The following is a 25,461-nucleotide window of genomic DNA, read 5'->3' as shown; positions in this document are numbered from 1 at the left end:
ATGGTGCTATCGGTTCGTGATCTTGGAAGTTAAATTGTTTACATCGGCTACCATATGTATACCTTCGCTTTTGGTTTAGATGTAGATAAGCTTATAGAGTGCTCGTGTTTATTTCATGTGCACACTAAGCTTTGTATGTATCGGAGTTTAAGGCAACTGATTCCTTATCTAGATATGTTGTTCCTGTTTGGTTTATTTAAGTCACATTCTGTTTTTACGGTGATTACGTCGTTGTATTTGAGAGTTATTTCGATTCCATTGACTCCAGTAATTCTATGTCCCTTAAACTATCTTCAAAACATAATAATAAAGCTTAAAAGACTGCTCGCTATGATACAAAACTGAAATCGGCAGCTAAATGAACTGAAAAGGTGGAGACTGAAGGGGTAGAGGAGAAGGGTATAGGGGAGAAGATGATAGATGAGATGTTAACTATATACTTTTGAAAGGAATAGGAGGATTAAACTAGTACAATATTTGCAAGGAATTTCAGAGGCTTTTTTTTTTGTAGGAATTTGTGGATATTACTGTTTTTTTAGGGTTTTGGATATGAAGTTCTATGATGGGGTTAGTAACCAGATCGCCTATTGATGGATTTATAGTGGGAAATATCATACCTCAATTTGAATATTATTGAGCTCCAACGAATCCTCCCTAAGTTCCATACCCACCGTCAACTACTCCCTTCCACGCCCCCGTCTTACATACTCACGAGCCTCCCACTCCTCCTTCTCCTCTGTCAGCGTGTTGACCTTCTTTTTCAGCAGCTCGTACTTTGCATTCAACAGCTCAAAGTCTCGCTGCAAACGCAGGTAATCTGGATGCATTGACGCATCGTTCTCAGCATCTCTCGGAGTACCATTGCTTGCTGTGTCACTGCTGCCGCCGAAGGAGGAGGTGAGAGGGGAGTCGAACCGCGGCTCATCGCTCTCCACAGTCATTAACGATGCCTTTCTCGCCTTCTTTCGGCGCGAGAATTCTTCGGCATCAATGACAGGAGACGGGCTTCGACGGTGACGCTTAGATTCGCGGTGGTGCTGGACGAGGTTGTCGTGGCGGGCGAAGCCCTTGCCGCAGCCGAGTTGGCATCGGAAACGGAAGTCGTTGTGGGCTTGGGCTTTATGTTGCCAGTAGTCACGGCTGAACCTGAATGGGGCCTTGCAATGCTCACAGACGTAAGGTTGTGGGTAGGAAGAATCGTTAGAAGATGTCTGGGAGCTTTGCTGCTGAACGTCCTGTGGTGCTGGGGATGGCGAATGAGGACCATTAGTGTTTGGGGACTGCGTCGTCGATGGTGTGAGTCTGGTGATATTTGGCGATAACAGTCCCGTTTTTTCGTTGAAGAAGAGCATGCTTTTGTCTGTTGTAGTCGACTGTTTGCGCTTTGTGGACGTTTTCTTGGAGCTGTTGCTGCTACTGGGGGCTAACGAAGCTGGGCTCAATGGTGCTGTATGTTCGCTTGTTTGGTAACCTGTTCTGGTTTGTGTAAATGTTTGTTGGTCGAATGTGAAGTTCAAGATGTTATTGATATCGTCGGCGTTGAGCCAATCGAAGGACATTGTGGGGTCAGATAGTGGATAGTTGAATAGATCGTTGCCAAATGGGATTTGGTCGAAGTTATGGTGGGCCTCCATGTTTGGAGTATTTGAGATTTGTGTGGGGGTGGAGATTGTAGAGTTTTGTTCGTCGAAGCTTGGAAAGTCTGTCGAGAAGCTATTGGAGAAGATTTCTTCCTGAGATTGGTTATTTTCGTGGGGGCTACTTTCCATGGGGGAGTTATGTCCGGCCATTCATGGAAGACGAGAGATTTCGGAGTAGTAGGTATATGTTCCTGATATCTCGGGACTGGCGAAACCAATGCAGACGAGTTTGAATACGAGGACTCTTTTTGGTCTATCAAACTGGAAGTGTGGGTGGCTACGCCGGTAGCACTCTCCTGTATGGTTCGATGACGGGAAACGAGTTCGTCTAGACATAATAATTAGCAAGTACATCAAACTTAGAAAATTCCGAGAATTACTTACATCTATGTGTTACGTATGCTGATGGTGGATAGTGGTATGGAAATCTCGAAATATCTATCGAATTCTGGGCTAGGAGGGCTGTGCTTTCTTCTTGAAAGTCCTCAATAACCTTTGATACGTGCTGGCGCAGAGATAGTAGATTGTTCACAATGGTCTGGATGTATAACACAGTCCAGCCGGGCAAATTCCAATCAAGTTCGTCAACGCCGCAGTTAGAAGGTAGAGGTTTGGCCGAGAAGCTGATGGTCGACAGAACGGGATCACCAACTGAAGAATAGCAATGCTGATCCGTCCTCGCTGGTAATACCGATGGATTTAAAAGCGACGGTTTCTCGGGAGTGGTAGATGTTTGTTCTGAGGGCCCTCCCGGGCCCTGACTGTAGCCAGGTGCCATATCAAGGGTGATGGTCTTCCCGTTGAGACAATGTCTCTTGAACCCATTGTCGCTGCCATGCTTCGTCCTCATGATGCAGCTGGCGTCTTCTAGATAGTTTTTATCCACGTCGCCTAGCCCATTGTCTTTTCCCTCCTTTCTTATTCCATGCATAACCGTGTTATCAGGGCGAATGGTTCCCATTGATACGCAATGGGGTTGCTCGTCCTCTTGAATCTTGGCCTTGACGTTATCGATGGTATCCTGCATCCAGACCTCCTTACGGTTTACACGAAAGGGTCCAGACGCAATAGAGTCCAGGGCGGGGCAAGGTGAGGAGCTGCCCGCACCCGGAAAGTCTGATGGTATGTCCATCTTGGTGGTTTTGTTCCTATGCAGGAACTACTCGCTGACGCTTCTTCTTCTTATCGTTCGAACGAAAGCCGCGGAAGAAACGGAAGTGAAATCGTCTACCAAAGGTCCTCAAATTGAAATCGGGCTCCTAGGAAGATTTCAATCATAAACTTCAAACTTCAGCGGAAACAAAAGAGAGAAAAATGAACCCGAAATCAAAAGAGCTAAAAAAAAAAAAAAATGAAATAAAAAACGAAAAAATGAAGTCAATGACAGTGCAGGAGAATAGCTCCTAGATGGTTTTGTTAGTTTTTAATTTTTTGATCCACAAACTCGATTGGCGAGCCTGTGAGATTTATCTTTTTTTTTCAAAAAACAAAAAAAAAAATCAATAAATAAAGGTTCTTATAAAACAAATATTCGTTTTATAAGGAATATATTCTCTGCTTGAGCAGAGAAAGGGGGATCTCGAGGGATCTCTCAGAGAGATACACTCTCGTTGATACCAATCCCGTTAGAACTGTAGATTGGTTCGGGATTCGGGGTGTCCCTATTCAAAGGACGCGACTTATCGCCAGAATAGTGGGGTTTAAACCCCTCTAAATTGCCGAGCTGGCTAGAGTGGGGTATCCCTGCACCTTGAGGCGCGGAATGTTCGGGTTGGTGAATCGATGTGATACTCTCAGAAGGTTGAGCTGAGAAATGATACATCTGTTGCAGAAATTGTGTTGAAGGAAGCCAATGTGTTCGGAAGGCCGTAGAAACTGCAAAAGTTAATGTTTTGGAGGGCAATTGGGGACAGCGCAGGAATTGGTGATGCTTTGCGATCGAATCTTGATGATTGATGAGAAGAGAAGAGCCGTGAGGTGAGGGAAAGAAAGAGGTTTTGGTTCAAAGGTGACTCAAGGTCCCTTTATGAGGTTTTCTGGGAATGCCTTTGAATCCCAAGGCGGCCTGACATTCAAGGCTCACTCTTCTTCCCGAAATAGTTAGATTTTGGGCATGCCTCAGGCTCTGACTCTTAGCTACCCGACACGAGCCTCTCAACAAGGGATTACCGGGGTTATCATTGGATGGATGTGACAGGCCCATACTAAGCGAGATAGCGGGGCGCAGTTTAGTGGCTCGAAGAGGCAGATACAAAGGCTGGATGGTGATTATGATATCACAGGAACGAAACCCATTGGTGTTTAGGTCAACATCTCGCCTTTCCTCATTGAAAACTCTTATTTCACATTGGCGAAGCAGCGGGAAGATAACATGGATTCGAATATGAGATCCGAGCGGGTTGTGGCGTTCATATGTGGCTAATGCGTATGTGTATGTGTATGTGTATGTGTATGTGTATGTGTATGTGTATGTGGCGCTGACCGAACTTCGATCCCAGAATCTCAGCAATGCAATGGGCCACGACATAATTCGAAGGAAGAGTCACGAGAACATGGTAGATCCACGTAGACCACGTGCACTGCGCAAATAATTATCCCTCTGGTCTCTTACCTTAAGGCTTTACCGAATCACCAGTTAATCAATTCGCAGAGTTACAGAGAAACCACGTATACGTATACTGTGGTATTCAGCCATTGACCCAATTGAACTTTGAGGCAATAACCTGTTATATATTACGGCCTCAAGACTAACTCTTATATATAGCCTCAGATTCGGATTTATAATAAAAGGCGCTAGAGTTAAAACTGTGGGACTGTAAATGCCTTCTGGACACTATACTATGTGAAGCTCATAAGACTATAAAGCGCCCGAGACTGTGAATCGAATCCAATCGATTATAGCTGAATACTCCCTAGACTTTGACACACTTCAACATTTGATACGCCATATGCATATTATATTGATAGTAAGTAAGTAAGTAAGTAAGTAAGTCCTTGCATAGAATATCTGGTACTTCGCTTAGGTACCTAAGAATTTTAATAAGTGGGTATCCTAGCGGCTTCTAGGAATGGGGCCCAGAACCGATTAGCTATTAATATATTGGTCGGCGCCATTACACAAACCACTCGCATGAATGACGAGAACAGAAGGTCGGTACGATTTCCGTCCGCAAGCCCGTAAAATAGGGTTTATATAAAGTATCAATCCGCGTAGAACCGGTTTGCGCGTAGATAATCTCGAGGGTTGGTAGCCGGAGTCAAATTTAAAGGCCGGAAAAACTCCAAGCCCTTTCAGGGTGACGACGCAATGTAACGGAATCCGAAGACTGCGGTGCCAATTGTTTCAGATATCGCAAGGTGGGTCCTGAAGGATATCTGCAACGCAAAGCATCAATTCCACCATACGGAGTAGCATTGGATATTAATAGCCATGTGTCACAACTTATTATATGAGATCTAGAGGGTATGTACATGTATCTAAGTAGGTAGTAACTGGTATATACTTATAATCGATAAGCTATCAAGGGATCCGAGGCGCCTGAGATAATAATCTACGGGTATTATATTAAACTGCCATACACTTACCATCGATCATGTTTTTAGAAGATAATGGTGCCGGTGCCCCTCTCTCATAGCTAACGAAATTCTTTGAGATGTGTTCAATATCAATAGATATTAGAATATATTAGTAGTACTAGTATTGGTTGAAAAGGTATTGTGTAGCATGTATACGTAGCTGTAGCCGTAGGTTAGACTGGCCTAGAACTATATTCGAAGCAACAGCTAGTGCATATGCATATGCTCGAAAAGATACCAGTGAATGTTGATCAAACCCATTTGCATTCTCTACGAAGTACTTACCTAATATTATGATAGGTACTTACCTAGTACTTAGCTATCACAATTTCGGTTGCTGATATCGATATCTTCAGACGTGCTCTACACTTAATACGTGAAAAAGACCAAGCCGGTCTCGTACCTAGATCAAGCAAGTACTTATCCTCCTGAATTTTGACTCGGTGCGCCTGCAGCTGGCTTCGAGACTAGCTCAAAGGTCAAGAGGTGAAACCAGGTACCGGTACATGTACATCTATCAACAACGACAACGTCGGCTCCGGAAAAACATCCCATGTTGTGTTTATAAGTAAGTACCTGGATACCTAGGTGTTACCTGTACTGCTGGATGTGGTCATAGTTCTGAGTCCGTTTGGGCGTGTACCACGTAGACCCTCAACGCCCGGTTGGCGGTTATAACCTCAATCTCGAGACCAAATATAAATACTTACTTATATATCGCCATATATTTATTCTGTAAACAACCCTGTTACCTATATTATTAATTATTAATATATTTTGCTAAAAGAAAAATAATAATGTAAAGGCCTTTCTTTCCCTTCTTCTTCTGATTCTCTTCTCCTTCTTCCTGTCACCTACCTTCCGTCAACCTATCTCTACCTCATCCTTCCGTTCATCATCACCATCGATATCATCATCGTCATAATCATCTCCCATCTCCGACTCCCTCTTACCTCTCGTACCATTGTCTATGATATAAAACAAAGCATTAGCACTTTTCAAACCGTTTCCTTCTTGTTCCGCTACCCCGTTTTCGTCATCATCGTGTAGAAACTGCTACCAAGTACTATTCTAAGTATATCTTACTCGTTTTTTCACACCCCTACTAAATCAATACGCATACCACGCCTGCCAGCTATTCCTGGCTCACTGCCTCGCAATTGGCTCAGGCCAATCGACGGCAACGTGAGATCCGGTGTAACTTGCCTGCCTGCTGGATACCTCGCCCGCAGCGAAAGGATACCTCGTGCTAGCCACAGGTCAAGCGCAATCTATCGTCCCCTCGTCGGGTCTGTCTCAACACCGCTCCCGGATATCAAAGCCAAGACATCTCACGTCACGCCTTTGGTTGGTACGTATGCTTCAGCCCCTTACCAACGCAAAACGGCTTTTTCATGGTGAATTAGACTGACTTTGTATTTTTGTAATGGTGCCCTGATCAAGATATCAGTCGAAATCTGGGCCAATTCCACTATCTTTTCAAGGATTGTATCCTTACCGTGCTTCCCATTTTCTGTTGATACCCAAGTCCGTGCATTGCATATTTGAACGAGGGTCTCGGCACCGCTGCTGGTTCACCCCTGCTGGTGCTTTGCAGTTGCCGCCACCTTTCCACGGACGAAACCTTCTCCCTTCATTCCTCGCTTCGGCATAGCCTCTGAAACCCCGCAATTCTCTCGCCTCTGACTTTTCTGCTTGTGCCTCTTTTTCAAGCAGACAAATTCTCCATCCCGTTGGTGCTTGGAGATATATCTGTCTTCTTTCTTCTTTGCTTGCTTGCTTGCATCTGCAGTGTGCGATCCGATTTTGAGGGTGAGTTTACTCCTGATAGTTCCCGTTAATCCTGCTGAAACTGTACCCGCCATGCTGCATACCCGGGCAGGCATTTTCCGTCCAGGCCATTGAATCTCGGCTACTTCCTGTTGGCCGCTTTCTGTTACGTGCTTTCGTTCCCCCACGGCTGGCAGGCTTATGATCGAGTTACGTCTCTGGCCTACAGGAAACCTTCTTTTTACTGGTTTCCCGCCTGCCCTGGTTCTTCATCCCTTCTTTCCCTCCCTGCACCATCTATCTTCAACTTCCTAACCCCTCTTTCCTCCCTTCACCCATTCCTTAGTTCGCCTCATCTTCAATCCTCGATTCCCTCCAGGGGTTTCGACTCACACTGATCTTCTCACGTAGCTGTGGTCTTCACCACATATCAGAACGATTTCTCTCTTCCTGACGACGCGTATACGATCATTTACGCACGACTTCCTTATCCCGAACATTTTGAGACAACCTAGCCATCACGCTACCTTTCAATCAACTTGATAGCTCTGCTAGCGATCCTTTAGCAAGCATTTTGTCTTTTCCTCTTGCTGTTAGTTAAGACTGGTAGGTGAAGTTTACCCCTCTTTGTGACGAATTTGAGGATACGGCGTTCTTCCGAGTGTCACCAGTGTCCGACCCTCTCAAACGTCGGTTCTACTGTCTCAAGTGCTGCTCTCCCCGTAATTGATTCTCGAGCTTGATATCGCAGTTGTACCTCAACGAAAGGTGTCGCTTGCTGTTAAACTCTTGCAATGTGACACTCGTGGCATCAAGATTGCTAACGTTGCGTCGTCTCCTCTGGTCCTTCCCTAGAATATAGTCTCTATCAACAAAAACCCAGAAAAAAAAAATAAGATAGCCATCACGCAATTCACAACTATCCTTCTCATAGCTTCGATTCGAACGTTCCTTTAATTCCTGTTAAACGAACATTATGGATCCATCAAATCACCCAATCGGCCCCGGGGGGCGCCGCCTCCACATTGGGCATAGAAGAACTCCATCGGAGATGACGCCGTTCATGGGTATGCCCCCTCGCTGCTTCCTGTTCTTGTGTTGATATCAAAGGAGGGGTGCAACTCCACCCACAACACATGATATGCATTGTGATAGCCTGCGGCTGACGGACTTCAATTATATAGCCCAACAACTTCAACTCGGTATTCAGGCTGGGCAGCTGCCTACCGTTGAGCAGCTTGCGATTCAGCAGCAGATTGAGCTACTCCAAGCTCAGCAACAGCAAATTCTTGCTCAGCAGCAGTACCTCAACCAGCACGCTGCACAACAACAACAGCAAGCTTTTGCATTTGCTCAAGCTCAGGGGTCGAACCTCGGCCAGGGACCAGCGTTCCAATTCCCACCTCCACAACCGCAGGGTATTCCAGCTGGGATCCCAACGCAACCTGCTGGTAACCGTAGACAGTCAAGTGTCGTCTCTAATGCTAGCCAAAACCCCGCTGGTGGACCTCCACCAGCTCCATCTTCGGGTGCGTCTAACTTCGGTGAATTTTCCATGCCTGGCTTAACTCATTCCAACTCTACTGGTCGGAGCACCGAAGGCGGAGGTACCCTTCCTCGCCGTTCTGGTGGTAGTGGTAGTGGTCATCAACGTCGTCATTCGCTCGCTCTCCCGGAGGCCAAGAAAGCCGCCGAGCTCGCGCAGCTGGCTCGTAAAGGCGGTACCAGTCCAGCACCAGGTGGTTCGCAAACTAGCACTTTCCCATTCCCCGCTGGTGGTGAGAAGTCGGCAACGGCTTCTGGCACTCCAGCTGCTACCACGCCCTCAGCTGAAGGAGCTGGAGCTGCTAAAGAAGGAGAGTCTGCTCCTACCCCCACCCTTAGTTCTACCTCTGGAAATGTCAGCGGTGGTCTTCCAACCCGCTCTCGTCTAAGTGGACATGGTCGTAGCCACAGCATGGCCGTCGGAAATACCAAGTCACCACTCACCGGTGGTAGGATGGGAGGTTTCCAGTTCCCTGCCACTCAGTCCGGTACCAATGAAAACGCCCCACCTAGCGACAACCCCCCAACTCGTGAACGTCGCAGTAGCAATGCTGGGTATGGTGGTGGGCACGGCCGTACACCGTCGCGTAACTTTGAAGGTAATTGGCGTCAACAGGCCAACCCACCTTCTGCGCAAGACCCAATGCCACAGGTTCAGCAAAATCTCAATACTTTTACCCCAGGACATCGCTCCCGCGCCTCTGTTGGTGGTGGTTCGATCAGTAATATGGGTGGTATGGGACAATTCCAATTCCCGGGTCAAGCACTCGGTGTAATTCCAGGTGCCCCACAATTAATGTTTAATCCCGTCAATCCAGCCCTGTTGAATGCCAATCTGCTTCAGCAGCAGCAACAGTTTAACCTCCAGCAAGCTGCCGCTCAGGGCTTGATTAGTGGACACAACCTCGCTATGGTTGGCATGGGAGGCCAACAGAATCATATGGCTGCTCAACAGCAACAGCAGCGAAAGACTCTCTTTACACCATACCTTCCACAGGCTTCCCTCCCTGCTCTTTTGAGCAATGGGCAGCTTGTATCTGGTATCATGCGTGTCAACAAGAAGAATCGCAGTGATGCATACGTCGCTACGCAAGACGGTTTGTTAGATGCCGATATTTTCATTTGCGGTAGCAAGGACAGAAATCGTGCTTTAGAGGGCGATTTGGTCGCGGTTGAGTTGTTGGATGTCGATGAAGTCTGGGGCCAGAAGAAAGAGAAAGAAGAAAAGAAGAAGCGCAAGGATATCTCCGACACTAGGACTGGCGGAGATCGACCGAGCAATTCTACGTCTCAAGGAGATGGACAGGATGATGGCAATGGTGGTGGGCTCCGCCGCCGCGGCTCTCTTCGCCAACGCCCGACCCAAAAGAAGAATGACGATGTTGAAGTTGAGGGCCAAAGTCTTCTTCTCGTCGAGGAAGAAGAAATTAGTGACGAACACAAGCCATTGTACGCTGGGCATATCGTAGCCGTCATAGAAAGAGTGGCTGGACAAATGTTTTCTGGGTAAGGCTCACTATCTCACATTGCTAGGTCAATATACATACTAACAGACATATAGTACTCTTGGTTTGTTGCGCCCGAGCTCCCAGGCTACCAAGGAGAAGCAAGAGGCGGAACGCCAGGCTGCTGGGCGTCCAGCTGCCCCTGAGCGCCGCGAAGAGAAACCAAAGATTGTTTGGTTCAAACCTACCGATAAGCGTGTCCCTCTCATTGCAATTCCCACCGAGCAAGCTCCCAAAGATTTCGTTGAGAACCATCAAGCGTATGCGAACCGTATTTTCGTGGCATGCATAAAACGCTGGCCAATCACGTCGTTACATCCGTTTGGTACTCTCGTGGAGCAACTTGGTGAAATGGGGGATGTCAAAATTGAGACTGACGCCTTACTCCGAGACAACAATTTTGGTCCCGACGAGTTCAACGATGCTGTCTTGAAGAATGTTGGCTTTGATGAGTGGAGCGTTGAGTTTGAAGGGGAAGCTGCTGCAAAACGCAGGGACTTCAGAGACGTTCGCACTTTCACGATCGACCCAAGTGGTAGTGAAGACTTGGAGGATGCGATCCACATAAGGAAGGATCGTGATGGCGTTATGGAGATTGGTATCCACATCACCGACGTCGCTCACTTTGTTAAGCTTAACTCCTTGGTCGACCGTGAGGCGAAGAAGAGGGGTATTGGTGTCTCTCTCATCAATAGGAATGTCCCGATGCTGCCACCTAAGCTTGCCGAGGGTCTTTGTTCCCTTGCCCCAGGGGCCGAACGGTTCACCGTTTCCGTCGTGATCAAGGTTGATACCGAGACGTGCCAGGTGTTGGAGGATGAAACTTGGATCGGAAAGAGCATCATCAAGAGTGTTGGCAAGTTGTCGTATAAAGATGTCGACAGCATCGTCCATGGCATTGACATGAGTGGTTTGGATGCTGGTCTTATTGAGGATGTCAAGCTTCTCCAACGCATCACCTACAAGTTCCGTCAAGACAGATTCCAAGCCGGGGACATATCCGTTCCTGCGCTTCGTCTATTCTTCCAAATCGACGACGAAAATGTTCCAGTTGAAGACAATCTTTTCAACACCACTCCTTCCCACGAGATTATTGAGGAACTTATGATCAAGGCCAACACCTATGTTGCTGCGAAGTTACAAGCCGCTTTCCCTGAGAAAGCCATTCTTCGTCGACATGCAACTCCGATGAAGCGTCGCCTCGATACCTTCGCTGATAGAATGAACGCTATCGGCTATGATATCGACGTCTCGAGCAGTGCTGCCTTGCAAAAGAGTTTGTTCAAAGTTGAAGATGAGGATATCCGCAAGGTAAGTTTATTTCAACAACCAATAAATCTACAGGTATACAGTGACTAACATGAAAATCTTAGGGTATGGAAACCTTGCTCATCAAGACGATGCATCGTGCCAAGTACTACATTCCGGCTAAGGTCCCGCCAGAGTATCGATCTCACTTCACTCTGAATATTCCAATCTTTACCCACTTCAATTCCCCAATTCGCCGATATGCGGATATAATGGTTCATCGCCAACTCGATGCCATTCTCAATGCTCCAGATGGCACTACACCAGACATTCCCGAGGACGTTGATACTCTTTCTAAGGCTGTTGAGCAGTGCAACGTTAAGAAAGACTCCGCTAAGAACGCACAAGAGCAGAGCGTTCACCTTGAACTCTGCCGTGTCGTTGATCGCCGTCGCCAGGAAGCCGGTGGTGAATTGATCTGCGAAGGAATTGTCATCTGCGTCTACGAATCGGCGTTCGATGTCTTGATCCCTGAGTACGGCTTCGAGAAGCGTGTTCATTGTGACCAACTCCCACTCAAAAAAGCAGAATTCGACAAGAAAAAGCGAGTCCTTGAGCTTTACTGGGAGAAGGGTGTAACCAGCTCCTCGTTTGTCCCTGAAGACGAGCGTCCCAAGCATGCGGGATCCATCCGCGCAGCTCATAACGCAGCAGCTGCCAATGCTGCCGCTGCCGCTGCCGCCCAACAGAAAGAGAAAGAAGAGGCTGCGCGCCGCGCTACCGAAGCCGCCACTCTGTCCGCTGACGCCGTTGATGCTCTCTTTGACGATGATGATGTCGATAACATTGACGAAAATGATGTTGCAGAGGCCATCGGAGGTGTTTCTTTGTCTGGGGAATCTACCCGCCCGACCCAAAGCATGCCCGGAAGCCCTACCAAAAACCTTGGGCAACAGCCGCATCGCACCCGAAGCGACCCTAAGTTGTCAGTTACCGCTGCTAAAGATAAGACGAAGAAACAGAATATGAACTCCAAGGAGTTCTGGATGCCGTACTGGAGCCTAAAGGAGGATGGCAGTGATTATATCCAGTACATCAAAGAGATGACTAGGGTTCCAGTTATTTTGAGGGCTGAATTAAGCAAGAGTCCTCCGTAAGTCAATTATTTCCCTTTTCTCATACACCGTAACGTGTTAACTAACTCGTGAGCAACAGATGCCTCACCACCCGCACTATCAACCCATATGCATTCTAAGTGTGGGTGGATAGACGATAGAAGTACATATTCACCTTTTCGATTTCTTAAGACTGAATTGAAGGAGATGTGTCTTTTTTCCGGTTGAATATATTTCTTTCTTTTCCCTTTTTTCGTCACTTTTTACGGATATGAGCCAGCATGATATGACATGAACAAGGATCGGGATTTCTTTTTTCTATCGATTAGAGGTAGATGGAGAACGGAACTTACCGAACCCATTACGATACTTATTTTCTTTTTGTTTCTTTCTTTTTCTCTTCTTCATCGAACTTCGTTGCTCTACTTTGTCTCTTTCTTTGCATGTTAACCCCAGTGGTCGGAACACATTTGCACTCTGCCGTGCGGCGAGATCATTGGGATGGGGGGAAGATAGGAAGATACTATGGTTTATTTCTTCGTTTCTGAATGCGCATGTCACAGAACTGAACAAAGAGCCTGTTAGTATGAGAATGTGTGAAGCGATCTGATTAGGAGCGGGATATTTATTACTCTGATGGACGAACGATAAGAAACGAAAGCGTAGCAAGCGATCCCCGGCCCCGGGCCTCTAGCGAAAATTTTCCTCTTTGAGGTACTATGACGATGATAGTGGGGAAATGAAATTCGAGAATTTAATAATGTCTAAAAGTCCGTTGCATTAATGAAACTATCCGTAAACCCAGCAGTTCTAGAGAGATATTACGGCTTTTCCAGCTATCAATACGGAATGACGGAGCCAAGTATGTAGTCTGCATGAAGCCGTGCCTGCAGCCGCATGGCAGATGCGCAGCAGTGCAGTACAGTGCTGATGCATGTATTTTTTAAGTGAAACGAAACGCCCAGCCCATTGTGTATCAATCAGCCACCAGGTTCGTACCGGGAACATCCTAAGAACTAGCACATATGACGGCAGAGTTAGAGTGAGGAAGGTACCGAAATGGGTATCACAGAAGGATACGCCATTATCGATAATTCTTTTGTAATTGATAATATAAAACTGCTAAGACACTAACTATAACTACCAATGCAACGACTGCAACGATGCGATGTGCGCACATCATATGGGTATGTCTCGATCGAGTTTTATCTGGGCTTGTTTGCATAAGAACAAATCCATCCGTTGTAAAAATAATTCGATTGGAGCGAATCGGTCGGTGTTTACGAGACATGGGATTCTATATATTTCACGGGATCCCAAATAACCCATGAAACGGAATCTGAACAATGTTTGCGACAGGCGGTGCTTCATGTTCCTGGAATTGCAATTGGATCGAATCAGAGAGCCTTTTTCTTTCTTTTTGCGTTGCGCGACGTCAAGACGGCCAACGTTTCGATGGATGTTTCGGCTGCCCGAAAACAGGGTGCTTTAGCGACACATTTGACACACCGCGTGCACCGACGACTTCGCCATCATCTTGGGTGGGCAGACCGGCTTGACGTCTTCCGTTCAGGGTCCCTTTTTTTGTTTGCAGTCTTAGTGGATAATAGAAGGGGAATAATAGAGGAGGCTGTTCGCCGCTATCCTCGACTCGAAAGAAAGTGCTATATCGTACGCCTATTAAGGATGTTTCAACCCAGCCCAGCCCATATGACCATGACCATGACCATGCCCTCTTCTGGCCTGCATGGTAAAACGGTTTAATTAGGCCCGCAAATGTTTCTTTGCTGGTAGGAACCAGCAGCGGGCTCTTTCGTATACGCCGTGCACTGACGAAACGAATCCGTTTTTTTCCCAGACATTAGTAATGATTCTGTTCTACATAGTACCTCTGGGCTATGACCCCATGTCCATGTCCAGGTCTGTCCATGCAGCTAAGGAGGTATCGAAGATTCCTAAGCTACCGTCCAGGGCGGCGCTAAACAAAGATCTGAGCTTATCGCCATTTACAATGCTTAGCATAGCGAGCCTGTTTTGTGGTGGAGAACTTTCTATGATGCCCCTGGGACATGTCACACAGAACGTCTGGGCATCGTCTTTATTGCGGCCTGGTCGAAAGGACATGAGTTCACGAAGTATATATTCCCGCATCGTCCTGTTTTCTAGGGAATCTTCTTTTTTGGTTTCCCTTTCTTTCTTCAGAGCCTTGGACTCCGAACCTTTTGTCGTTTAAACAAAAAAAGAAGACCAAAAAAGACCTTCGAGCCTGGGTGCTTGGTTTACGTTCTTTCTCACTCTCTTTATATCTTCACTTCTTCCCTCACAAAACACATCGTCCGATCATTCCTTTTTTTTCCATCCCAGGAGGATTCAATATAATTTTTTTACCTTTTTGATATTCTTAGGTCTAATACTCTAATATCACAAAGTATAAGTTCGACTGGATCGAGGGTTCTTTTTTTATATTTATAATATACCTCTCCTTGACTATTTCTCCTTTTTTACGATACGACAGACAACGTTTATATAAAAAGTATATCAGAATATTTAAGACTTTGACAGTCATATCTATTCAATTCTACTTTTTTCCCCCTCCTCTTTTAAGGTTCAGGAACTTCAACAAACTCTCCGATCTCTAGATAAATCTAAGAACGAAAGTAAAAGAATAAGAATATACAAAATGGTTTCTTTCCGATCGACACTCTTGGCCGCTGTTGTCGGTGCTGCTTCTTTGGTTGGATTGGGAGAGGCGATACCGCACAGATTGCCAACCTTCAGCAAGAGACAGGCTACTGGTGCTTTGACAGATACGGATATCCTGCAATTGTAAGTCCCCTTCATATAAATTAAAGCCCGCTAAAATCAATTGGTATATGAGGTTTCTAACGTAATATTCTTCCTCAGTGCTCTCACTCTAGAACATTTGGAAGCTGCCTTCTATACCCAAGGGTTCGCAAAGTTCCCCGAAGCCGACTTTTCCGCCCTTGGTCTCTCGGCCGCACAGATTACTGCCCTTAAGAAAGTGGGAGAAACCGAGGCCACGCACGTTACCGTCATTTCGGATGTACTCACAAAAGCTGGTGCCAACCCTGTTCAACCATGCGAATATAATTTTGGGTTCACAACGGCTGGTGATATGGTTGCCACTGCAAAGATTCTTGAGGCTGTCGGTGTATCTGCATATCTAGGTGCTGCACCATTGGTTACCTCGAAAGACATTTTGGCTGCTGCAGCAAGTATTGTCACAGTTGAGAGTCGGCACAATACTTTCATTCGAGGTATGTTTTCGCCCCATCGCTTCTTAATATAGTTTTATTCGGATTACTGACTTGAAATGTTTTTTCTTTGATATACAGCCGCTGCAGGTGTCGAACTTCCAGTCCCACAAGCTTTTGATACCCCACTCCCCCCTCAGAGCGTATTCACTCTCGCTGCCCAATTCATCAAATCCTGCCCTGAAGGTTCAAATCTCGGCTTCACTGCTTTCCCATCCCTTGTAATCACGAATGCGCAAAGCATCAAGGCCGGTACCCCTCTCAATCTTGCTAACGGTAGTACTACCGGTGATGCAAAGTTCTGCGCCTTTACTGCTGGTGGTGTCGGAACCGTCTTTGTCCCGCTTGCTGAGGGTTCTTGCACCGTCCCTGCAGACTTGGCTGGTGAGGTTTATGTCCAACTGACTACCAATGGAGATGGAAATAAGCTTGATGAGACAACAGTTATCGCTGGCCCCGCGGTTATTAGTTTATAAGATGTCGCTGTACTGGAAGCAATACCCATCCCATCCCTTTGGCCCTAACATTCTTAACCTTTTCTTTTCATTTCTCTTCGATTTCAAATAGTCATAGTCAATTATTATTTCCTTTGGCTATGATGATATCTGGATCGTTACTTTATATATTTTTCTTTCTTTCTTTCTTTTTTGGTTCGGTTGTATGAAAATTAATATTCGGAGTTTTTTTATATCTACCCTTTAACTACTACCTTCAATTCTTTCCTCCCTTCCTCCCTCCGCCTTCTTTGCTTCCAGCCCCACCTTCTTCTACCCCCCACCTTTTTTTTCTCTCTTTGTAATATTTCTATCTTTTATTTTAAAGATCAAGCGATATGATACCCAACGGTGTAATAATCAAAAATCTATATACATTACTGTTTGTCCATGCATATGTGCATATAAAAATTCAAATGATTAACCGTAGCTAGGCTTTAAGATATCAATATCAACTTTTTCTTTAACTCCCTCGAGCTCGACTCTCTCATAACAAAATTAAAATAAAATCCAAAATAAATCCAAAATAAAAAAAAAATCCGAACCCTATGAAGATTCTTCCAGTGGGAAAGTGCGCCTGTTCATACATTTTCCTAACTATTAAAGTCGGAACGTTTTGTGTCATTAAATGTTTCCGTTTCCAAACCCCTTGTTATCTCCCGCCCCCGGCCGTCGGGTCAAGGTCTCAAGCGGACCTCGCATGTGTTTCAAAGTCCCCTCTTTTTATTCGCGCCTATATATATTTTGGGACACCACATCTATAACTTAATATATTAGTCGATCAGGCAGAAACTCCAGAGTCCTAGCTAGTTAAAGCTTATATGCCTTAAAGCTGGCGTGCATATGCGAAAGAGGTTTATCCTTGTATATAGTAGTAACTGATATTTATTTTTTCCCCTAAAGTTTATCCTTTTATTCTATTGTATTGAATTCTCTTATTTTTGTCGTAACTACCTGTTTGCTTTGGGGAGCCCACAGGAATGACTAATAGGCTATAGTGCGTATAAGCCTCCCACAAGAGGATAAACCAATTTCAAGTATAGATATAATTTTACATAGCGACGATGGAAAAAATTATCACGGAAATACATTAACGCCGAGGGGTCTATGCAGTTTGGTTACCGAAACGAAAAAAGAAGAAAAGGAGAAAATGAGAAAAGAAAAGGAAGAAGAAGAAGTGAGAGAGAGAGAGAGAGAGAGAGAGAGAGAGAGAGAGTAACAAAAGAAGGAGAGAACCAGGAAAGGCGCCCGGGGAAAGATGAAGCATAAAAAAAATAAAAAAAATAATACAATATCCAAATTATGCTGCAATAAAATAACTTCCAGGTAATGAGGACAAGAAAATTAGTTCCGTTCGCAAACCAAAAATGAAGATATCTTCTTCCTCGGTCTGTTTGTGTTTAGATTTGTTTACTGTGCTTAGCTTTCTTTATCGAGGAGGAGGGGGGTGCTGGCCAGCGTCGGGGTAACGGAAGGCCCTCGAACGGGTTAAAGTCGATTAAGAAGAAGTGGTGAGGAAGAAAAGGTACTAGGGTATATGATGGTGCCGTGGTAAAGACTGGGTGAACCGCTATCGAAGGGAATTATAGGAACGAGGAATCCGTAGGCGCCGTAACTGATGCAATGAAGCCGAAGAAAAGAAAAAAAAAGGAAGAGAATAGCAAGAGAATAGGATGGGGTTCGGGAGTAATAGTTAGGAAGAGAGAACAGTCGGGAGTAAGCCGTCTCTATGCCAGCTCTTTCGTATCATTGTTTCTTACCCCCTGATGCCCAAGTAGACGAAAGAGAAAAAAACAAAAGAAGAAAAAAAGGAGATCAAAGGTATCCCCAAGCTACCACATGAGTACAGTGTCCATCATTGTCCCCATATAAAAATGAAAATACACAGGAGAGACAAGTCGGAGGGGGGTGTAACCAGAACAAAAAGGAAAGAAGTATAGCTGTCCATAAAAACCGGTATCATGCTATCTTCTCGTTGCCAAATCACACAAATTTCCCCCTCTTAGCATTCCCTTGTCCGCCGCCGCCGCCACCGCCACTCCCCCAATTTCCAAAATCCCGTCCGGGTGTACCGTTCATTCCGAAGTTTCCAAATCCACCGATATCGAAGAAATCTACTGACTGGTTTCTTCTCTTTGTTCCCGCCCCAATACCCAGTCCGGCGTTGTTACTCCGGGGCGCTAGGGGTACTTTGTTTCCTGCACCTGATGTTCTTCCGTTCGGCATCATTTGCTGTGTCATTACCGGGGAATTGAACATGAATATGCCGTCAACTCCAGGTGACTGTAATGGTTCAACAACGTCTGGAGTTTGTGAGGGGTACTGAGGAAGCGGGTTCAACGGCTGAAACGAAAATTGAGGTATCGATTGAACATTCATCTGGAAATGCTGCTGATGTTGTAGATCCGGGTGGGCTACGTCTTCTCTTGTGTCCTCCCTTTTTTGTTGTTCTTCCTCTTTGCCATTACCATTGTTGTTGGCTCCATCATCCATCTCTGATTCTGTGCTCATTTCCCGTTGCTGTTGGGGGGGCATCGATTCGCTCCGTCCTGTTGTATTTCCGTTGGCAACGCCCCCTTTCATTTCGTGCCTTCTATCGATCACCCAGTCTCTTATTCTAGATAGTGCGAGCGAAGGATCGTTGTAAGCTGACTCATTATCGATGGCCTCGAGGACGTCGGAGAGAGCATCAGTATATCCATCAGTCCGGGAGCTTCTAATCAAAGCAGCGGAGCTTCGGTAGAGATGTGTTACCGACCGAGCGGCAGACTGAAATGCTTCTATGATGTTCTGGCTGTCATCGGCGATGTCTGGGGAATGCTGTTTCGAGGGGTTCTGGGGGCGACGAGAAGAGGACGAAGAGTTTGGGTTATTCCCCGGGAGGGTTGAGGAAAGGGATGTCATATCCATCGTGATGGACAGATACGAGGGAGAAAGAAAGGTTTGATGGGACTCGGAGGAGTATGGCCAGAAGATGGGTGTCGTCCGTTTTTGCTATCGATATTGGAGGTTGACCAGGACTGTGATGTCGGATGAGGTTATTGTTTGCCTAACCGCCCGCACGCACTAAGAGCACTAGCTACTTAGACAGTCAGTACTAAGGATCAGTGAATATGTAGTAGGTAAAGTTTGCCAGTTTCCTCGCACCTCCTGCGCAGTGTTCGAATAAGAGAATAGATAAAAGATAAACCCCGAAAATAAGTCTTTCGTTAAATTATTTCCAGATTACGTCTCTAGCGATTTCGACGGGTGTAGCCTGTACGGTGAAACCACGGAGCTCGGTGGCGGATGGTGGAGTGACTGCTGTGAGGTCTTGTTGTTTTAGCCGGCCAAGAATTCGAATGTGCGGGAGGATGGTGACTAAGAAATAAGTCGAATGAAATCCGGACAGACAGCACCAGGCCTTTGCGATGGGAAGCATACACTTGACAGTCCGGGCTTTGAGGTCTGGCGATGTTAGTTTGGAAGATAAAGGAGGAAGGATCTCGGGCAATGACAGGAGGTTGTTTTCTTTCTTTGTTGTTCGCCTCTTCTAGCCACTACACGTGATCTTATGCAAACACAGCTTATGACGCCACCACCAGCCACTTTCTGGCTGACGGACAAATATCTCCACTTTGGCTATGGCTTCATTACAGCATTACAAAGACTTGGATAATATTAGGAATTGCCATTTCATTAGTAGTATTCAAGTTAACATCCCTGCCACAGACACGCCGGGGAATCTATCTATCATTTTTATAAGACAATCCAGGAAACGAGTAACACCCTCAGACAAGACAAGAAAACATAGAGGAAAAAAAAAAAAAAAAAAGGCGGTATTATGAATACAATTGCTAAAGTAGTCTAATTTGGAGAGAAATCAAGTACGCTTCTTGCCCTTGCTCTTCGAGGCGCTAACTGGAGTGCTAGCCTTCGAAGCGGTACCATTCGCCTTCCCTTTCGGTTTGGGGCCTGGCTTCGAGCTCCCACCGACATCAGAATTAGAACCAACGCTAGTGGCCCTCGACGTGGTGTTCGATGCTGCCTTGCTGCCTGCTCCGGTCTTGACTTGATCGATGTTTTTATTCTAGGAAAACAGTATTGTTAGTTTCGACTATTTGGCCCACGCCACTTGAGTATTCTGTGGAGTATTTACCTTCGGCCCCTTGCCATTAGCAGCAACACCGTTCGTTGTCTTGCCCTTTTTAGCTGGTGGCCCGGTCTCATCATCGTCCTCAACGCTTCTCTGACGGCTAGTCTTGCCACTGCCCTTGGTCCCCTTCTTCCCCGGTTTCGGTTCCTCTTCGTCCTCAAGAGCCTTTGACTTTGGATCAAACTCTCTATCAACTGTAGTCAACAACGTTTGACATCTTCGCGATAGCTCGGCTGGGGTCCGTGATAAAAAGAACCAATCGAACCTAAACAGAGGGCAATCGCGAATATCGTTTTGAATGTATTCGTAAAGGTTCTCGGATTCAAGGCCGTACTTGTCAAGCTGGACCAGTAAGAATCGATCTTCATCCTCAGTGTAAATCTTCTTATTCGTAGTAGAAACGCTGTAGTTGATCTTCATCTGCTGGAGCGGAACGCGATATTGTTCGATTTTAGTACGGAGATTTTCCTGCTGCTTTCGCGTCTTCTCGGATCGCTCTTCACCAGCAACAATTGTCTGAATGGCGCGGTCGTATCCATCAATTTCCGTATACCGTTCCCAGAACACTTTCGCATAAGCCTTGACCTGCTTTGGTTCCTTGTCCATCTCCGCAGCAATAGAATCGAGGGCCTTGCGGCCGTATCGAGCGGATAAGTTGACGAATTGCTGATAGTCCCGTCTGCTCCAATCATAGAAGCCTTGCTCAGCAAGGCGTTCCTTCTCAGCGATTTCTTCCACAGTTAATGGGACGGCATTATCTATTTCCATCTGCTCGAGCTCCCGGTCATCCTTCCTAAGATCGTCATCAGATTCCACTCCCGGAATCTTGTAGCCAATTGTTTTGCGGTAGTAGGCTGTCTCTTGTTCCTGGAGCTGGACCAATCGGTGTGGATAGAATTGGTGGTCTTGAATTCGGATCTGTGTAGGTGGTCTTGGTGCTCGCGGCTTCTGTTCACCTTTAGGAACCTTGGGGTTCAGGATGGTCGAGTAGTATTTGTCGACAGAGTAGACTTGTTCCTTTCTTTCTCTCTTGGCGGGGTTGATCCAATTGAAGTTCAATCTCGTTTCCCTCTTCTGGAAATCCTGTCCATTCCATTCGTACGCTGAATCGGAATTGAATCTTTGGACGTCTTCCAACCCCATGGTAGAGAATTTGGCCTTCATTTTCTCTGTCTTCTCGCTCCCTTTGTTGATGTAAGCATCGATATCCTCGTCATCATCGATAGTACCCTGGGTGCCTTCTTTCGCAGTCGCTTTGTCCATGATCTGTTGCGCACCATGCTGAATAATACCCAGCAAGTCTTCGCCACTAGATGCGGCCTTTGCGGCCGGTTGAGCTCGGCCCTGTTGAATAACGAGCTGATCAAGCCGAAGCTTCTGAGCGGCACGTTCGATGATCTTCTCCTCGATAGCATTTTCTGTAATGAATCGGTAGACATGTACTTGTTTGGTCTGGCCGATACGATGAGCACGATCCATTGCCTGGAGATCAGCTTGGGGATTCTAGCGGACGTGTTAGTTGACCAGCAATTTAATCCTCCCTTCTATGGAAACTTACCCAGTCGCTGTCATAAAGAACAACAATGTCGGCAGTCGTCAGATTGATACCCAACCCACCAGCACGGGTCGTCAATAAGAAAATGAATTTCTCGGAGCCGGGCTTGTTGTACTCATCGATAGCTGATATACGGTCTTCGTGGGCGGTGCTTCCGTCAATGCGGTTGTACTTGAATTCTCGGAACATACAGTAATCCTCGAGAATATCTAGAACACGGGACATCTGCGAGAATATAAGAACCCTCGAGCCCTTCTCTTGCATACGCTTTAGAAGCTTATCCAGTACGACCATCTTTCCGGAATTGAAGACTAAATGCTCATCTGTGGTGTAGGGAGGACCGGGTTCGGCTCCGTCAAAGAGATATGGGTGGTTGCAGCATTTACGAAGCTGCATGACAATATTGAGAAGTCGTGTTTTGGACTCTCGCTTCCCAATGTTTTGACCATTCAATGCATCAATATCTTTCTCAAGGATATTTCGGTACTGCTTGATCTGCATATCCGACATTCCCACGTAAAGATTGCATTCTATCGTATTGTTAGCTCCCTAGAAAAGAAGGCGGAGAAGAAAGCAGGGAGTCCTTATATCTTTTTACATACCTTTCTTGGGGAGGAGACTCTTTTCGACATCAGCCTTGACACGACGGAGCAAGAAAGGCCGGAGGACCTTGTGGAGCTGTAATACAACAGTATCTTGGTCATGACCACTGCTCTCGAACCATTCATCGAAAGCCTCGGAGCTGCTAAATACATCAGGGAGAAGGAAGTTTAACAAGGCCCAGAGTTCGTGAAGGTTGTTCTGAAGAGGTGTGCCAGTGATCAAAAGACGTCCACGGGATTCGAACATTCGAACGATTTTTGAGAGAGAAGACTCCTCATTCTTGATACGATGCGCCTCATCGACAATGATGTACTTCCACGCAAACTTCTTCAAGTGATGCTTCTCTCGCATTACCATTTCGTAGCTTGTGATACAGACATCGAAATCCTGGGGTAAAAGACGTTGGTTGATGAGCTCTTGTCTTTCGTCTTTAGCACCCTGGAGAACGAGCGTATGGATTTCAGGAATCCATCTCGCAAATTCCCTCTTCCAATTGTCAAGGGTAGATTTAGGGACGATGACCAGATGCGGCCCTTTGATGTCCTGGATAAATCTTAGGTACCCAACGAACTAAGATACGTCTCATTAGCCTTTTAACAATAATGTCCATAATAGAGCCGATCCCACTTACCGAAATTGTTTGGAGGGTCTTTCCGAGACCCATCTCGTCGGCCAAAATACCCGAGATACCATTCTCATGCAAAGAGATAAGCCAGTTCAAACCGGCAACCTGGTAGTCACGCATCTGACCCTGGATATCTATACAAAATATCAGCAATTTCGTTTTTGCTATTTATTCTGCCTTCAGTTCTGGAAACTTACAGTTTGGGTTCTCAGAGAAGATGGTACGTTGCTCAGAATCATCGGCATTGATTTCGTCTTCCAAAAGTTCCGCATCTTCTTCCTTTTCCGTTCTACGGGTTCTGCTGCCTGTAGCAGCGGAGGAATTCCTGCCCTTCTTTTTGTTCTTGTTGATAACATCTGCCTGTTCAACAGCCTTCGCTAATTCAGGATTGAGCCCAATAAAGTGACGAAACAAATCTACCATAGAGTTCAGGTCAACACCAAAATCTGGATAAAGGGTTTGTCATGCGCACTTACCCGTCAGACCAATCAGATATGCAAATCGCTTTGCAGAGTCTGAATACTAAAATCCCCGATCAAACAATTACCCAAATCATGTTAGCCCAATCAGATCCACCATCCACAAAAAAACCCAAAACAACGCCAACAAACCCGCCAGAAAAAAGGACTCTCCAGAAAAAGTAAATCAAAATTATACCCGAGTAAAATTGTCGCGGAACACCAATTTTGCCAGAAACAGGAAAATCAAAAAGGGCAAAAATATGTTGAAGCACTAACAACAATATACACGTAGCAAAGGAGAGGGATGGAAACAGAGCACACTACCTTTGCGGATTGGAGATCTTCCTTTTGACGACCAAAGTGCTTTCGACGCTCATTATTGATCTCAGTTCGTCGTTGCCTCTTGTTGATTGGCTGAGTAGTATCTTCATCGTCTTCATCATCAGCCTGCTCTTCTCCTTCCGAAGCAACTGAGGATTCGGTTTCAGCGTCCTGTGGATTATCAAATTAGCTCGAGTATTCGATAGAGATTATGTGAGCTAGAACTCGGGGTATCAAGCCCGTGTCTCAATAAATAGAACCGTGTTCGGGAGAAAACACACATTCATGGGAACATCTTCATCCCGGGTCATCTCTTCATCCTCCGAAACAGGCTTGCTCCTCGGCTTAGCTCTCGCCATGTTACTTTATGAAAAGGTTGACGTTAGAAAAAGTAGGTGATAAAGTCGCGCCTGTTGATGTGTTGTCCAGCTAGCTGGGCAGTCGTGATATCCGGCTTGCTATTGGTTGATTCCAGGCGAATTTAATGTATTTAAGCTCTCTAAGCTTATTATTCGCTAAATTCGGGATGGATTTGATGGATTTGACGATGCATGGAGGGTTGGTGGAGGTTGTGAGATGTAGGTGGTGGTGAAGGAGTGATGATGAGGAGGAAGAGGAAGAAAAGGTTGAATGGGCGTGGTGGGAAGGAGGGATATATGTCTGAGGGGCCTTTCTCCTAGCAGGGTGGGAGGAGGCGAGGATCCACTACTACTTGCTTCCCCGTCTTGAACATAAACAACACCACACCGGCTTGGGTTTGAGACGGTGCCATCGATCCGATTGATATAAAAAGAAGCTACAGAATCTGACTTACCTTAGGAGACTCGGGAGGGGACGAAGGGATTTAGAATTTATTGAAATAAAGAAATTGAGATATAGTAGCTACACAAAGTTGAAATAGCATGCCCCATGTATAGCCACCGGGGCACCGGAAATTAACTAAATACTTCTAACTACAGGCAAAGTAGCATCGCAAGAGCTCTACCATAGCCATCACGATGCTGAAACTACCTGAGTCGACTGTGCGACAAGCAAATCAGCTTTGGGGGAAGGCACGCTCCAGGCCCATAAGGTCGTCACACCGGCTCCCACATTGCCTTGAAAAGAAGCCTCAGCTCCAAATGTGAGACTCTCTGGGGTAAAAAAGCGGCCCCAATTGGTTAACAGGACTTAACCATTACATAAAACACCGGGTATAGCCCGTCGACTTCTTGAATATGTCGACCGCCTCGAAGCCCATTCCATTGTATTGTGAGATACGGCGAAATTCGATTGCAGTTTCGGGCTAGGGACAAGGAATTCCCCCTCAATGGATTTGCAACCGCTCTTTATGATCTTTGGGGTGTCTTGAATTTGGTCGAATGTGTTCGACACGTCTTCGACGTTCGTTTCCAGTCGGAAGGATGAGTCAGTCACACCAGATAATCCAGGTAATGTTGAATTACCATCCAGTAGTTCCATATATAACTCGAGACGTATATATGATACGCATTATTTCAGCGTACGAGACCGTGGTTCGATTTTGAACCGAAATACAACCTGTAAAGCTGTTAAACTGATGGGGTGTCGTTGTGATTTATATCCACCTGCGTT

The 25,461-nt window shown here is 46.0% G+C and overlaps 5 protein-coding genes across 5 annotated transcripts; 2 read left to right on the top strand and 3 right to left on the bottom strand.

Annotated features, from left to right (window-relative positions):
• Positions 1–524: 524 nt before the first annotated feature.
• Positions 525–2,772, bottom strand: AOL_s00173g296 (uncharacterized protein; the record flags this gene model as incomplete). The annotated part of the gene is made up of 5 exons (XM_011128038.1): positions 525–557; positions 618–654; positions 709–1,758; positions 1,878–1,968; positions 2,025–2,772. The coding sequence occupies 5 exons, from the start codon at positions 2,770–2,772 to the stop codon at positions 525–527; spliced, it is 1,959 nt and encodes a 652-aa protein (XP_011126340.1).
• A 5,190-nt stretch (positions 2,773–7,962) lies between these two features.
• AOL_s00173g295 (uncharacterized protein) lies at positions 7,963–12,539 on the top strand (the record flags this gene model as incomplete). Its single annotated transcript, XM_011128037.1, has 5 exons — positions 7,963–8,053; positions 8,171–10,037; positions 10,093–11,347; positions 11,410–12,437; positions 12,500–12,539. The coding sequence occupies 5 exons, from the start codon at positions 7,963–7,965 to the stop codon at positions 12,537–12,539; spliced, it is 4,281 nt and encodes a 1,426-aa protein (XP_011126339.1).
• A 2,540-nt stretch (positions 12,540–15,079) lies between these two features.
• Positions 15,080–16,150, top strand: AOL_s00173g294 (uncharacterized protein; the record flags this gene model as incomplete). The annotated part of the gene is made up of 3 exons (XM_011128036.1): positions 15,080–15,225; positions 15,304–15,677; positions 15,756–16,150. 3 exons carry the CDS (start codon positions 15,080–15,082, stop codon positions 16,148–16,150), a joined length of 915 nt encoding a protein of 304 aa, XP_011126338.1.
• Positions 16,151–18,151: 2,001 nt separating this feature from the next.
• On the bottom strand, positions 18,152–19,078 carry AOL_s00173g293 (uncharacterized protein; the record flags this gene model as incomplete). The annotated part of the gene is made up of 1 exon (XM_011128035.1): positions 18,152–19,078. The coding sequence occupies one exon, from the start codon at positions 19,076–19,078 to the stop codon at positions 18,152–18,154; it is 927 nt and encodes a 308-aa protein (XP_011126337.1).
• A 952-nt stretch (positions 19,079–20,030) lies between these two features.
• Positions 20,031–24,227, bottom strand: AOL_s00173g292 (uncharacterized protein; the record flags this gene model as incomplete). The annotated part of the gene is made up of 9 exons (XM_011128034.1): positions 20,031–20,237; positions 20,307–21,806; positions 21,862–22,388; positions 22,461–23,031; positions 23,093–23,220; positions 23,284–23,502; positions 23,563–23,608; positions 23,872–24,039; positions 24,150–24,227. The coding sequence occupies 9 exons, from the start codon at positions 24,225–24,227 to the stop codon at positions 20,031–20,033; spliced, it is 3,444 nt and encodes a 1,147-aa protein (XP_011126336.1).
• Between the last annotated feature and the right edge of the window lie 1,234 nt (positions 24,228–25,461).

The sequence above is a fragment of the Orbilia oligospora genome, assembly GCF_000225545.1.
Source record: "Orbilia oligospora ATCC 24927 unplaced genomic scaffold scaffold00173, whole genome shotgun sequence".
Taxonomy (NCBI): domain Eukaryota; kingdom Fungi; phylum Ascomycota; class Orbiliomycetes; order Orbiliales; family Orbiliaceae; genus Orbilia; species Orbilia oligospora.
This window is presented reverse-complemented; position numbering and strand designations above follow the sequence as displayed.